The sequence below is a fragment of the Triticum dicoccoides genome, chromosome 2B (genome assembly GCF_002162155.2).
Source record: "Triticum dicoccoides isolate Atlit2015 ecotype Zavitan chromosome 2B, WEW_v2.0, whole genome shotgun sequence".
NCBI classification, from domain to species: Eukaryota; Viridiplantae; Streptophyta; class Magnoliopsida; order Poales; family Poaceae; genus Triticum; species Triticum dicoccoides.
Window position 1 is genome coordinate 251,955,875 of NC_041383.1, and position 14,325 is coordinate 251,970,199.

Genomic DNA, 14,325 nt, shown 5'->3' on the forward strand with positions numbered 1-14,325 from the left:
GTGCGATTGGAATGGCTGAATTGACATCCATTGTCTTTAGTTCCTTTGTTGCTTTCTAGTTTCTTTCTCCCTCCTTCGATTCTTGGCGGATATCAGCCCACCAGCAGGGCAACATATAACTCGTACTGTGAAGTACTTCCTTCGTCCCATAATATAAGAGCGTTTTTGTGCAGTGTCAAAAATGCTCTTATATTGGGACAGAGGGAGTAGTATATTCTGAAGCAAGCGATGCTGGCCAAAAATCCTCAGCAAAGCATTGACAATGCTCTTTCTCCACTCTAATTAAGCAACTAAGCAGAGTTTAACTGCAGGTTAAAAAGAAATTGACTTATTACTGGGAAGCACATGGCGATGTTGCAGCTTGAAGATGTACCGGAAATCTTGAGGCCTCACTAAAACATGCCAAAATTTAGGTACAGGAATAGGTGTGCTTCCAGGCATCCCAAACATTATACCAGATATACTACAGGTGTTGCTTTGCCACATCTACTTTTCTTCCAGGCAAATGGCCATTTTTACATTATTTCCACAAACTCAGACAGCCTATATATGATTCACACCAAAACCAAAAAAAGAAGAAGAAGAAAACCCACACCACAAAGGAAAAGGAAACTCCCAGCATAGGGAGGAACTTACAAACCCCAGCTTGTGGGAAAAGTGGCGCCACCTGAGCTTTTGAAGTGGAACCGAACAAACCCAGAGCGCATGGCCTGGATGGCGATATCCACCAACGCGATCAAAATAAACGCAATGACAAACAGAATGAACAGGATGTAGGGCCTCTTGCTCCACCGTCCAATCATGCCCAGTGCAAACGGGTAGATCAGCACCAGAATCCACGCGTTGAACACCAGCCCAAGTCCTGCATCTGCCATCTGCATCAGTGACCATCCTCCCACTATCGCCTTGCCTATCGACGCGCCAATGGCACAGACATTCACCGCTATCACCACCATTGTAGGGATCAGCATCGGAGCCCACTGCACGGCATACAGTTCAGCAAACTTGTCGCTGGTACTGCTTGCTACCTGTTTCGCCGTAAGCTTGAAGGAAACACCCTTCAGGCCAAACAACTTCAGCACTATGTGAAATACTGCTGTAGGGTACACGGCTGTTGCACCAATGATGTAGAACTGCTCGTTGCGGATCCAGTCCAGCAGCGTGAGCCCAGCCCACTTGATCTCAACCATACCGATTAACTCGGTCAGGGCTATGACGATGACAAGGTACAACACATACGTGGGAAATGGCTTCTGTATGTAGAATTGCCCACGGAAGATCCATATCACCGGGAAGAGGAGATAGAACACAAGAAAGACAGATGAAACTGGGTAGGCTGTCATGTTGGCATAGGCAATTCTTTGCATTGGGTGGAGCCGGCGGCCAGCCAGGAGTGGGCAGTTCCGTGAGAAGAACATCTCAAGGGAGCCCCCCGACCAGCGCAAGATCTGGTAGAGCCGCTCAGTGAGGTTGATTGGTGCGGTGCCGGCGAATGCATCTGGCTCCATGCGGCAGTACATGGATCGCCACCCATTCCGGTGCAGCCGGAAGCCGGTCACCACATCCTCAGTTGCAATGTTGTACACCCAACCAACTTCTCTGCCCCATTCAGTCCCGTCCTCATATGCACATGTCATGACATGAGCTAAGTCAGCCATGACAGGCTCTTCAAGTGCCGGCGGCGACATGATGGAGCGTTCTTGGTCTGCTGCTGGCAGTATTGAGCTGATGAATGATGCTGAACTGCCAAACTTGGTGGAGCTGTCCACGATCTTGACGTCATCAGGTCTCCAGCGAGGTGGGTCAACACCGTAAAGTGCGACACGGCGGAACATGCAACCAGTGCCAACATAAGACGGCCCTTGGATGCCATTGAGGCCGAGCAAGGTGGCGTCAAAGAAGACACGATTGTGATTGCAGTACCTATCTGTGGGATCAACATCATCGAAGCGTTGGGGAAACTGGACAAAGGCAGTATTGTCACCTTCACGGCGATCGAGCATGAAACATATGCCAGCACGGAAGGCTTTCGAGTTGTTGACGTAGTGGTCACCATCGAAGTTGATGATGAAGGGCGCATTGGTCAGGAGGGCAGAGACTCGCAACTGTACGTTCATGGCACCTGCCTTCTTTTGATGATCACAGCTTGGACTCTTCTCGCGGGAGATGTAAACGAGCATTGGGAGGCGCACATCAACTGCACTGAAGTCTAGAGGACTGTTGGTGCTTGCTCCTAGACCAAGTTCTGGTTCATAACTTGGATGTTTCAACATAACCTATTAAATAAAGATCACAGTTTGAAATAAATAAGCACTCATGTATGATTCTAGTCATAAAAAATTATAGTAAAAAAAGTTAGAAGTGAAAATGTATACCTTAACGATTCCAACATGCTGTCCTTTCTTATGATTTTCGGCTGGGTCAATCCATGTGCCTGGCCACTGTGTCCCATCTGCCATCCAAGTTGCCTTTGCACCTTCTTTGGCAGCAGCATGATTGTACACATCTGACCGTTTGGGAATAAGGGTAAAAAGTGCATCTAACCGCTCCTTGAACTCATCATACTCTCTACACATGTGCCTGCGGTCGTTGACAAAGTCTTGTGGTGCATTTCCAGTGTATGGGCGTGTATTCAAAGAAAAATAGCTCTCAGGGGCTCTTGGCTCAATGGAATGTTTTCGGCAAAAGGGGACCCATAATGCAGCAAATTTTGCAGTCTCAAGCAAACCATCATAATGGATTATTGACCCACCATCATCTGAGAGGTAGCAAGCATGCTTGTCAACTGGATAGTCTGCAGCAAGGATGGATATGATGGAGTTCATAGTGTATATCATAGGTTCATTAATGGGATCAACGGTGTTGATGAAGACATCAAGGCAAGGAAGGTTGGAGTTGCCGTCAGGGAGATCAAACTGCTGTTCCAAGAGGGCAAGGTTGGGGACACGCTTGACAGGGTTGAGCTTTGCAACTTGGTTTAGCAACCAAGTGACGCCAAACCAAAGATCCCCAACCATCGATATCCACCAGAGCCACATGCCATCAGCATATGGGTGCCTGACACGCCATACGAAAAATAGGACGATAGCAACCAATCTGATCAAACTCAGCAACCTGTTATACAGAAAAGAAGAACAATTAACTAAAAGATCAACTCACGGATATAGCTTGAGAAAATAATACCCGATACTAGGCTTAGCACAAGGACAAGAATCTCTAGCATAATTTAGAACCTTGCAGGATGTAAATTTACGAGTAGCGCGAAGTGTGAACGATACCAAGATGAAATGCAAAATTACAAAGACACATCACCTTCCAGTCCAGGAAAAATAACAATTAACAATCAATATAGCATGTTATTAGTAGAGAAGTGTAAAACTAAAATTACAGAAGCATTTCGATGAAGAGCATTCTTATAGACTTTCTAATGGCCGCCTTTTATAAGTGGCGGCTGAACCATATCTGACATATCAGCTAGTCCTGCCAACGTAATTTTAATCTCGCAACCACTATAACAGTGGAGTTCCACATGGAAGTCCTTATCAATAATAATATCTTTCTGACTAAGCTCAGATTCAATCAGGTTGCTAAAACCACCCTATTGATCAAAGATCTCTGCTGCCCCGGATATGACAGTTGACCTTAATATGATAGTTTTAGTATTTGCTGTCGCTGCTGCCCCGGATTGCTAGCTTAAGTAATTTGCACATCAAAGAAACCTTCAACCTACATTGTCAGAGTTGGATGGCACAGTGAGCGTAACAGAATTCAGTGGTAATAATGCTAATGCGGGGTTCTTACATTTTGGAAAACCTAGATGGGAGGCGCACTTGTTCATTCTCTTTCTATTTCCACTGGTTTCTTTTGTTCACTTGCAATGCGGCAGTGAACACAACGAGGCACCAAGGAGAAAGGGCGAACGGAACTCGTGTCGAGAGGAAGCGGCGGATCGACGCCCTCCGGCCACCCGTGCACGACAGCGCGGGGAGCCGCAGATTGCCGTGCAGGACGGCGAGGTCTGGGATCAGAGAGCGCAAGTCGAGGGGTGGGGTCGAGGCTTAGCCGGCCCATTGGAGGGGCAGGCAGGGGCACGTCGCCCATCGCCGCCGCCTCCACCGCTGCCGTCGCCGTACCGTGGGTTTGGACGGGGAGTGTGTGTGTGTGTGTGTGTGGCTGGGGGCAGCTTTGTCCCGCTTAGTGCAAGACCGAGCGTCCCCTCGCCATAGAGCGCGCAAAGTCGGCCGGCCCAGTAGCGTTAATTTCGTTCTTTTTTAATTTCTTTATATTTTAAATATTTAAATACATATATTCACAAAATACTTCAGTTAAAAATTTAAAAAGTGTTCATCGCACACTTAAATAAACTCTTAATGATGAAAAATGCCGGCTCATCTTTAAAAAAATATTGATAGCATTCACAAAAATGTTTCATAACAATTACAAATATTATTGTGCTATTTAAAAAAATATACAACCTAAAAAAATGTTTGCATTATATAAAAAAATTATAATTTTACTAAAAAACATTCATGATACTTAAAAAATGTTCAATTGTCTCAGAAGACATTAATGAACTTTCTTTAAAATGCTTATACAATGTAAAGAAATTCGCATATTGAAAAAACAATACTAACAGTTTAAAAAATGTTAATGGGGTTTAATTTTTTTTAATACAATGTAATAAACTAATTTTTGATTTTAATTAAAAATCATAACATTCCAAAAAGTATTTAAAAAAAGTTCAAACATGTTATTTAAAAAATGTTCATCATGAATTTCAGAAACTTTCAACGTATATAATTTTTTTATGGAAACCAAAGAAAATGAAGAAATGAACATAATAAAATGAACACGTATTTGAAACCTAAAGAAACCGAACGAAGAAATGAAAAAAAAAATATTGCATTCGTTACTAGGCCGGCCCATTCATTGCACACTGTAGGCGAGAGGTGCATATATCTCGTGGTAAGCAAGATATGGAGCAACTAGTTAACGGTTTCCGAGATAGTTAACGGATTGCGCCAAGTGGTGTGGCCACTCATCGCCACCAGTTGTGCATTGTGCAATGTCAGGGTTTTTGGTTTTTTCTTGGTTTTTCCTAAAGTTTTGACTGAAAAAAGTCTCATTTTGCGCACTTTGCACGGTGACCATGGAAACCAATCACCTGCTCTTCGCTTGCCTGTTTGCGGTGGACTTTTTGCAAGCGGCGGGGGTGCCCGTCTTGGGTGTCTCTGCTGAAAGGTTGGCTGCCCTTGTGGAGGCGACGGTTAAAATCGTTGGGTCGCCGATGGAGTTCGTTCTCCTGTGCTGCTGGCACCTTTGGAAGCACCGGAATGCAGTGGTCCAACGACAACAACCCTCCCTGAACCGCACGCTCGCCTGTTGTTGGGAAGACGCCATCCTCTGGCGTGGACTCTTACCTGAAGATCGCCGCCCCCATGTTTCCGCTTGGTTGCGTGCTCTGTCTGTGGTAGCTAACTAACCACGACCCGAGGATGTCCCCCGTGTGCGTGTCTCTCCCCCCGTACTCGGGCATGTGCATATGTGTGCTTGCGAGTGCGGCGTGTATGTATGTGGGTAACTATTTGGGATCCTTAGCCCACTCTGATCAATATATTCAGTGGAGAAACTCCCCCCGCCCCCTCCCCCTGGTGAAAATTAAAAAAAGCTCATTTTTTTTAGAAGTCGGGCGCTTCATAGCTGTGCATCTCCAAAAAAAAAAACATACGGCACTTGTGCTAAGAAAAAAGAGAGCGTGTGTTACTCCCTCAAGAAATAAAAAAGAAGAAGAAAAGGAGAGCGTGCGTTAAGCGTTGCGCAATGCTCACGCATTATACAGAAGGCATATGAAAAATCCGTGGGAGCATTCGTGTCATAGCCTGTATTAGTGGGCACCGAGCACGCGAAAGGAACCGTGCAAGCAATAGACTACGCGATCCATCTAATGATCAGACGCACTTAGTCTTAGAGGCGAATGGCCAGCAGCTGAGCACTATGAGCAACCACGCATGACCAAGTCTCAAGTGCACCGTCCGTTATGTGCGAGTCTTACATTTCCATTTGCAGGCCTAGGAGTGCTTTCAGTCGGCAAAGCACCAACTGGCTAACAAAATGTTTCAAGGAAACCAGCTATCTAGCAAAGATTCTTTTCTACTCCCTTCGTTCCTAAATAGTTGTTTTTTTTAGAGATTTCAAATGGACTAACACATACGGATGTATATAGACATATTTTAGAGTGTAAATTCACTAATTTTGCTCCGTATGTAGTCACTTGTTGAAATCTCTAGAAAGACAAATATTTAGAAACAGAGGGAGTACGTACCTACTACATGTATACGAGCGTGCTGCATGGAGCGCCCTTTGGACATCCATGTCATGCTGAAATGCCAAATTTGACACATAGCTATCAAGAGGCATCTGTGTCAAACTTGTTGGTGCTTTTTCTTTTGCTGTGTTGCAATTGCTGGTTAAGTGATCTCTGGATTGACATAAATCAACATCAAAGGCTATATTTCACTCCTGCTACCCTTCTTCTACGGAGCAAACAACCCTTAGATTGTCCAAACTAAGCATAACTTAGGTTCCTTGTTATGGTACCTGCAGCCTATCAAAATTCAATTTCTAAACTTGCACGGGCGGGTCACATATTTTCTGGACTTATTTTAGGCTTTCAAACGATATTCTTATAACGTGCTATGTTTCTTTAAAAAGAAAAAAACACTCTAAATTGCATTTTATTCAGCTAAAGGAACTTGCCATAAAAGCATCTAGTTGTTGTAATTTCCGTTTTCTTAATTACGTAATGCTATTTCACAACAGAGTGTGACGCTGGTCAGCTGGTGCCAAAGCCCAGAAAGCGAATGTGGCATGCCTATTAGGCCTTCGATGTGGAAGCCCGTATGTATTTTTTTCTCCTTTTTACTCCCTCCGTTCTTAAATATTTGTCTTTCTAGAGATTTTAACAAGTGACTAGATACGGAGCAAAATGAGTGAATCTACACTCTGAAATATGTCTATATACATCCGTATGTGGTAGTCCATTTAAAATCTCTAAAAAGACAAATATTTAGGAACAGAGGAAGTACATAATTGTGCATAACATTTTCATGCTTGTAGAAAACAAAATCGACTTAAACAAAATGATCCCTAACCTCGAAAAGACAAGTAAAGCAACATTGAGCCACGTCTTAGGTGTGCCTATCGTCACATAGCTATCAAATAGGAGACACTGAAACTAGGGTTGGATTAACGAGTAGCTCGGCTTGTTAAGGATCTTCTCGTGCTCATTAGGAATCAGATCATTTTTTGTTAACCATTTAAAAAAATATTTGCTCGGTATATTAAAAGCTCAAGGGCACCCGCGAGCGCTCGCTACAGCACGTCATAAGTACAAGTAGCATGTCATGTCAACAATAGCTTATCATATAATTTAAACAACTGCATTGCAAATGCATTAATGATTTGTCAATAGCCAACAAGGCAACATAATAGTGTAACAAACATGCATAAGTCCAAGCATAGGAGGCGTATGTGGGCTAGACTTGTGAGGTGGCCTAGATGATTGCAATTAAAAAAAATCGAAAAGAGGAGTACCTCCAGCCTCTGCATCAAGAGGTGCACACAGTCATAAATGATTGCAACTAAATGGACTAATAATAATATTGACAAGTTTAGCGAGTTGCTTGTGAGTGTCCAGTTCATTAAGCTATTTAGTTTAATAAGCTGAAATGAGCACGAGTCAAAACTAGTCGTGAAAACAAGTGACTGTTTTGACTTTGAGCTTTTTGTCCATCCGTACTTGAAACCCGCCTTTGAAGGCAAATACTCAGTGTATGACGGCGGTACAAGTGAAGTTTTTGTGTACAAGCACACTCACCAGAAAAGTGACGTTGAAAAAGTTTTACCATAACATATAAAAATCGTGTCCAAGTTAATAGAACTCGCCGTGACTGCCCCCCTCCCCCTCCCCGTCGTGAAAAAACAGCACCAAAAACAGTACATAATTTAGGGCGGCCAATTATGAACTGTTTTATACGGAGTAGTTCCTTCATTTTTTACTCAACATATAAATTTGTTTGAAGTCAAACTATGCAAAGTCTGATCAAATTTAAATTTTAAATATCAACATTTACAATATAAAAATTAATTTCATAATGCATCTGATGATATTGATTTTGCATTGTGAATGTTAATATTTTTTCTATAAAGTTAATTAAACTTTATAAAGTTTGACTTCAGACAAAATTTATATGAAGACTAAAATGAAACGAAGGAGCACATGGTTAATTTTAGTTTCATACATGAACGCCCGGACTGCGGCTGATCGACCACGATTTAACCTCTTGGAGGAAGCTCTTCAAATTTGGCGTCATGTGTATCTCAACAATGCTCTGAGGAACCATATTGACGGAGTATTTTGTTTCTCACCACAGAGGATACACTGTCATATGCAACAGGACACTGCCACCTCAGAGTGCGACTGCATGCCCCATACCAATTTCTTATGGCGCGACCGATTACCAACTAAGCTGACACAAGTAAATCGTGATCGATCAACCGCATTACGGGCGTTCGACCAATTAGGCGATTACCTCTTGGTGCATATACACAAGTGCCATAAATTAGAAGGTGGTTTATTAACACTCCGAAAAAGAAATCGCGCGAAATGCTGACTGTTCAAGATATAGCGCACCTGTAGGGATGCAGGAGGATGCCCTTGACCTTGAACGTCCGGTACAGCAGCGGCCGCCGGCCGTCCTCGCCTCCGTCCGCTATGGGGGCGGCCATCTCTCCCTCGTCGGCGGCCACCCAGTACTTGTCCTTCGGGCTGATCTTCTTCGCCACCTTGCTGCCGCCGTTCGCCTGCAGTACCGGCGTCGCTCTGTCGGCGACGCCGGCCTTGTGCCCATTGCCGGTGCCGTTCTCGAGCGCCAGCGCCTGGTCCGCAACGCCGGCGCCATTGCTCGCATGACCGGCCCCGTTGGTTGCCGCCAGAGAACCCATGCCCCACGATTCCAAGCTATGCACAGTAGCTAGCTACACTCGATCGTGCTTACATATGCTAGCTTTAACTGTCTGTGTGCGATGAGATCACCGGATGGACAGCAGCTGAGCGAGTGTATATATGGTGCACGAGCTACGGGAGTGGGAGTGCGCAGCGAGATGTACACCGGTACCGGACTGTCGGCTGCGTTCGTGGGATCGGAAGGCGGGTCACTCGGGAGGGAATACGGTTCTACAGGGTGGATCGGCTGGGCTGCAGCTATCAACTAGCGCGGCGACGACAAACTATTACTGCCATGCGAGCCATGCCATTAAGGAATGCACCTCTAGTTTATTCAGCAGCAGCGAGCGATGGGATCCGGTCTTCCCTCTTGAAATCTTGAGGAGCTAACGGTACGAATCGGCGAGTTTTGCGCGCGCGCGGTTGACACTCACTGCAGCGAAGCATAACAAAGACAGAGTGTAGAGAGCTCGTAAGTCTTCACCGCGCGCCTAGATAATTTACAATGCCACACGTGCCATTAAGGACTGCAGCGTGTTTAAGTATCAGCAGCGGAGATGAGATCCGCCCTGTTGGCGGACTTCCGCTCCAGGAGAAACGGTGCAAATATTCAGCGCTTAGCTTAACAATATAAAAGCATTTACAGCCGAGCGTCTCATACGTCCGGACGGACCGCCCGGTCATTGTTCGGTCACTTTTTTTAATCTAGACGATCTTCAAACGTCCGGGCTGACCGGCATTCCTCATATCAAGCCCAAATATAGGCGGATATGGAGGTGCTCGGGCGCATCCGTGCACGCCTGTCACGTCGGACCTGGCCCATGCTTGCCCAACCGATCCCACGTAAATTTTTACCCATCCGCTCGCCGGACCAAACCCTAACCCTCCACTCCCCTCCACCACCCAAGCTCGCCTCCGGCTCCTTCCGGCCGTCTCTGGCATGGCGGGCAGCGGATCCGAGCCCTTCACCTTCAGATCCATCGACTCCGAGCTCATCCCACACGGCCCCGAGGAGGAGATGGCTGTTCGGCTTGCGCTCCACCGCGTCTGGGAGGAGGCCCGTGCATAACTGCGCTCGGACTCCATCCGTCGGGAATCCATTGCGTTCGCCCAAATGGCGCATGGATCCGGCGCTAGGCCAGTCGTAGTTGCCTCGTCAAAGACCGTGTGGTCCGTCTGGCGCCCGAACGCGCTGGCGGACTCGCAACCCTCCGTTGACACGCCAAGCATCGGGGCGCACCATGGGCCTCATCCGACGAGGCCATGGCATGGCATTCCCACCATACAAGGCACCAGTCGCGGGAGGTGGACACTACTAGGGAAAAACCTAGCAATAGCGTTGGTTTTGGGGCTACAACAAAATTGTAGCAGTAGCGCTGGAGTCCCCACGCTACTGCTACGGCGCTACAACTAAATTATAGCAGTAGCGCTGGATTTCCCACGCTACTGCTATACCTACTTAGCAGTAGCGTTGTGTGAAGAACGCGTTACTGGAAGTTACTAGCAGCGCTGCTCTACCCGCGCTACTACTATTATTACGTATTCTATTTCTTTTTTATTTTATATCCTATTTATACATCATTATACAAGTTTTCATACGGTAGCAAGTTTTCATACAGTCGGATCCATCCACTTGAAACTAATCCGCGGTTCTTTCACCCAATGATGTAATAACTCATCATCATCATCATAATATCATTAACAACCTATAATCATAATACATCATTGTCATATAACAACTCATCATCATCATCATTTTCGTCCGCGAGACATCACATAACAACTTGGTCACTAGTCATAATAACAACTCCTCATCATCATCATAGTACTCATAATCACAACTCCTCCTCCTTCTCATTATCATCAACTCTAACACATCCTAGCACATAATAACAACTTATCATCATCATCATAGTCATAATCAGCACTAACTAATTGTTCTTAATACCTAGAACCTACTCCTCTCTCCTAGGTAAAATACCATAAAACAGATAAATCGGTCCATCTTCATAATGGAGAATGGAGATAAACATATCTCCAACTTGTGGCTTGTGCACATTTATGTTGTCTCCAATTAGTTGTGTGTGCGCATTCATCACTTTGCTCCATTCTTTAATTTTGAGCCTTCCATCGTTTGAAGAAATTGAGTATGCACTGTGGTAAGCCTTCGAAGGAGTTGTTCGTATGCTAACCATATGCATATCACCTTCGATAAACATCATGTCAGGCACAACCTCCTTCGGGAGCCTCTGTTGAAAAACGTAATAGTAACATATATAGTTAGCAATGTAGTTTACTTAAGAAGAATGTATGCAACGAAGTTACCATCATTAACAAAATCTTACCAAGTTTTTGGCAATGAAGTTACCATCAAGTAATTTATGGACTAGTGGCACGTATGTAGTAAATTTTGGGTTGATAGAGTGATTGGTTTTAAAGGCCTCAACATCATCTATGAATGAGACAAGATAACTTTTCTCCTCACAATTAAGCTCGGAGTCATAGTTGTAGTATGTCATGTCTACAGCCTTCCGAGTATTGTTTGAAAATAAGAAATAAGCTGACAACTATAAACAAATAAGCTTAGTACTGATGAACAAAATATTTTTAAATTAACAATATAAATTACTTAACTTAACAAATTAGTTTGACAAACTCACATTTAGGCAAAACTGGAGGCATATCCACATCCACCCAGATGTCAATATCATCATCATCATCATCATCATTTCGGGACGAATATCAAATGTTATTTGCATATCCTCCTCAAATCCATATGCCTTGCAGAGAGCTTCCCAATTAGAGCAACCGAATGGGAGTGATTGACCGCATTGTGCAGCTTAACCAGAAACACATAACCATGTTTGGTTCTTAAGTGAGCCCTCCTCGTTTCCATATTCTCAAAGTCTTTGAAACTGAGCTTCTCCAATACATATGGTCTTGCATGGCACGGGATGTACTAATCTAACTGGAAAAAAATCTAGAAATTACACCTTGAACCAAAGAAGCACAAGTGATGATATTAATTACAATGAATGCTTGTCATTGTGTACCGTACAAACATCGAAGGTCTCTTCTAGCTTCACGGTGAAAAACCTATCATTTTGCAGGTGAGGAAACCTATCGCACAAACCCCGTTCATCGTATCAGTACTCACACTCCGGGATCCTATCGTCATCAGACATCTCCTGTGTTCATAATTCAAAGATTAAACTTCTGAATATCAATATATGTACTACAAAAACTAAATTTGATCATTAATATTCATCACGGGTTGACTTTGGGTCTGTCGAGTCTTCCTTGAAAATCTCATCTCACTTGGTTTATATGGTGGGCACTTCCTCTCTGATATATTCGACCATCGGTGATGGTAGCTCCTCCCTTCATTCCCGAGTGCATTACACCAAATTGTCTAGCACACGGGAACGAAGGAGAAGCGACCCCCACGACAACAGTCGGGATTATTCATCTCTGACATTTGCGACCGTCGGTGATGGTCGTTTTTCTCTTCCTTCCCATGCATTACCAAAAGGTCTATCACGAGAAAGAAGAGGAAGAACGACCTTCCCGACAACAGTCATCATTCTTCTTCTCTCATATATGGTGGACACCCCTCACTGTTTTTTGACTGTCATGTAGGAAGCCCCAACAGACTTAAAGTCAACCCAAAATGTCGTTTAATGCTCTTTCCGGCAAATTCAAGGCACTCAATATTTCCTACATTCTAGCACAAGCCATGCTAAAATGCATGAAAAAATCCAGCATGATCTTTGCTAAAGAGGACATATCGAGCGCCTGAAATTTGCCGGAACGAAAATTAATCAATACTGCGGCAAAACATAGGCCACACTGAGGTGTTCCCTGCAAACATAGGCCACTTGGGCAAGCACATATCCTATTTGAGAAACATTAGATATACATGTTTATATCTACATCACATTCAAGCAACACTAGCTAGTACACAACACTAGATATACATGTTTACTCACTATAGACGACGGGTTGTTGTCAAGGATGCAGATGTCGTCGGTGATCTTCTGGGCATCGTCGACCGGCTCGTCGTTGATATACCCTGCACCACACATGAGGATTTATATAGAAAATATCAAACTTGGTATGCTCATTGCATTTCAGTGGTTTAATTTTGATAGGAAGCAAAACATTTCATTTCTAACATTTCATTTCATTAGGTCTCTCTCTCTCCCTCTATCTCTCTCTCTCTCTCTCTCAGTTCATTAGGCGTCAAGTACATCCAAACCTATGAATAGTATTAATAAAATTTTGAAACTCTATATACCTAATTTTTGATAACGAAACTACTAACATTTCTATAACAACTACTAACATATCGTCGGTCATGTACCCTATGCCACATTTCTATTCTATTCAAAATACCTACATTTACACACAAAAATCTACTCTATTCAAATACCTACATTGAAAATTTTGAATTTTCTATTCAAAAGACCTACATTGAAAATTTTATATTCCATGCAAATAATCTACATTCTATTGTATTGAAAAAACAGTAAAAAAACTACATTATACAAGAACAGATCAAAAATGGGCAGCAATTCTAAAAATGGAAAATGGTCTGCAATAAATTCCATATGAATTAGCAAATGGGATGTAAATTATAAAAATAATAGCAAATGGTAATGACCAGAAAATGGGCAGTAATTCTAAAAATGGAAAATTGTCTGCAATAAATTCCATATGAATTAGCAAATGGGCTGTAAATTATAAAAATAATAGCAAATGGGATGTACACGCCACAAATTTCGAGGCTGACTTGTTTACGCAAGGCTTTGTCAACTTATAGTAAACACATGATTCTAGCAGAAGTGACTGTTGGATGTTCATCCAACGGCCGACGTGCTTCTTCAATCTCTGATCTTCCTGATCCAGCCGCCTAAACCAGCGCCGGTGGGACTGCCTGCAACCTCCTCTTGTGGCCGGCTGTGATGTCCCGCAGGCTTCATCGGTCCACCCTACTCCCTCCGCTGGCCTGGCCATCCCTCTACTGATAATCCCCAAGTGCAGGGAATCATCGTAGCAATTTCCAAAGGTGGAAGTGATAAGTATGGAGTGTCGAACCCACAAGGAGCTAAAGGTAAGATCAATATTCTCTCAAGCCCTATCTGCCACTGATACAACTCTACGTATACCGAACGTTTGATTCCAACTAGAAACGAGAAATAAAACTACGTTGTGGGTATGAAGAGGATAACTTTGCATGATATCGGAGAGTTAAATATAAAAGTAGGTGTTGTTATCATAAAGTTAGAATATATTACTAAATATTATAAATAGCAAGTGTG

At 43.7% G+C, this 14,325-nt stretch overlaps 1 protein-coding gene across 2 annotated transcripts; it reads right to left on the reverse strand.

Moving 5' to 3' along the window:
- Positions 1–408: 408 nt before the first annotated feature.
- LOC119363366 (probable mixed-linked glucan synthase 8) lies at positions 409–9,237 on the reverse strand. Of its 2 annotated transcripts, none has more exons than XM_037628703.1 (3): positions 8,693–9,237; positions 2,376–3,114; positions 409–2,276 (listed from the first exon to the last, which is right to left on the reverse strand). In XM_037628703.1, exons 1-3 carry the CDS (start codon positions 9,001–9,003, stop codon positions 633–635), a joined length of 2,694 nt encoding a protein of 897 aa, XP_037484600.1. In that variant the 5' UTR covers positions 9,004–9,237; the 3' UTR covers positions 409–632. The 2 variants fall into 2 exon arrangements, with proteins under 2 accessions (XP_037484600.1, XP_037484601.1); XM_037628704.1 differs by lacking the exon at positions 8,693–9,237 and adding an exon at positions 3,802–4,143.
- Between the last annotated feature and the right edge of the window lie 5,088 nt (positions 9,238–14,325).

Bases quoted from the DNA above. Each gene is read 5' to 3' on its own strand.
- LOC119363366 (XM_037628703.1), bottom strand. From the start codon at position 9,003: ATGGGTTCTCTGGCGGCAACCAACGGGGCCGGTCATGCGAGCAATGGC. The intron at 3,115-8,692 runs GTGCGCTATATC...TCTGTATAACAG, and splicing joins ATCCTCCTGCATCCCTACAG to GTTGCTGAGTTTGATCAGAT. The intron at 2,277-2,375 runs GTATACATTTTC...TTTATTTAATAG, and splicing joins AGCATGTTGGAATCGTTAAG to GTTATGTTGAAACATCCAAG.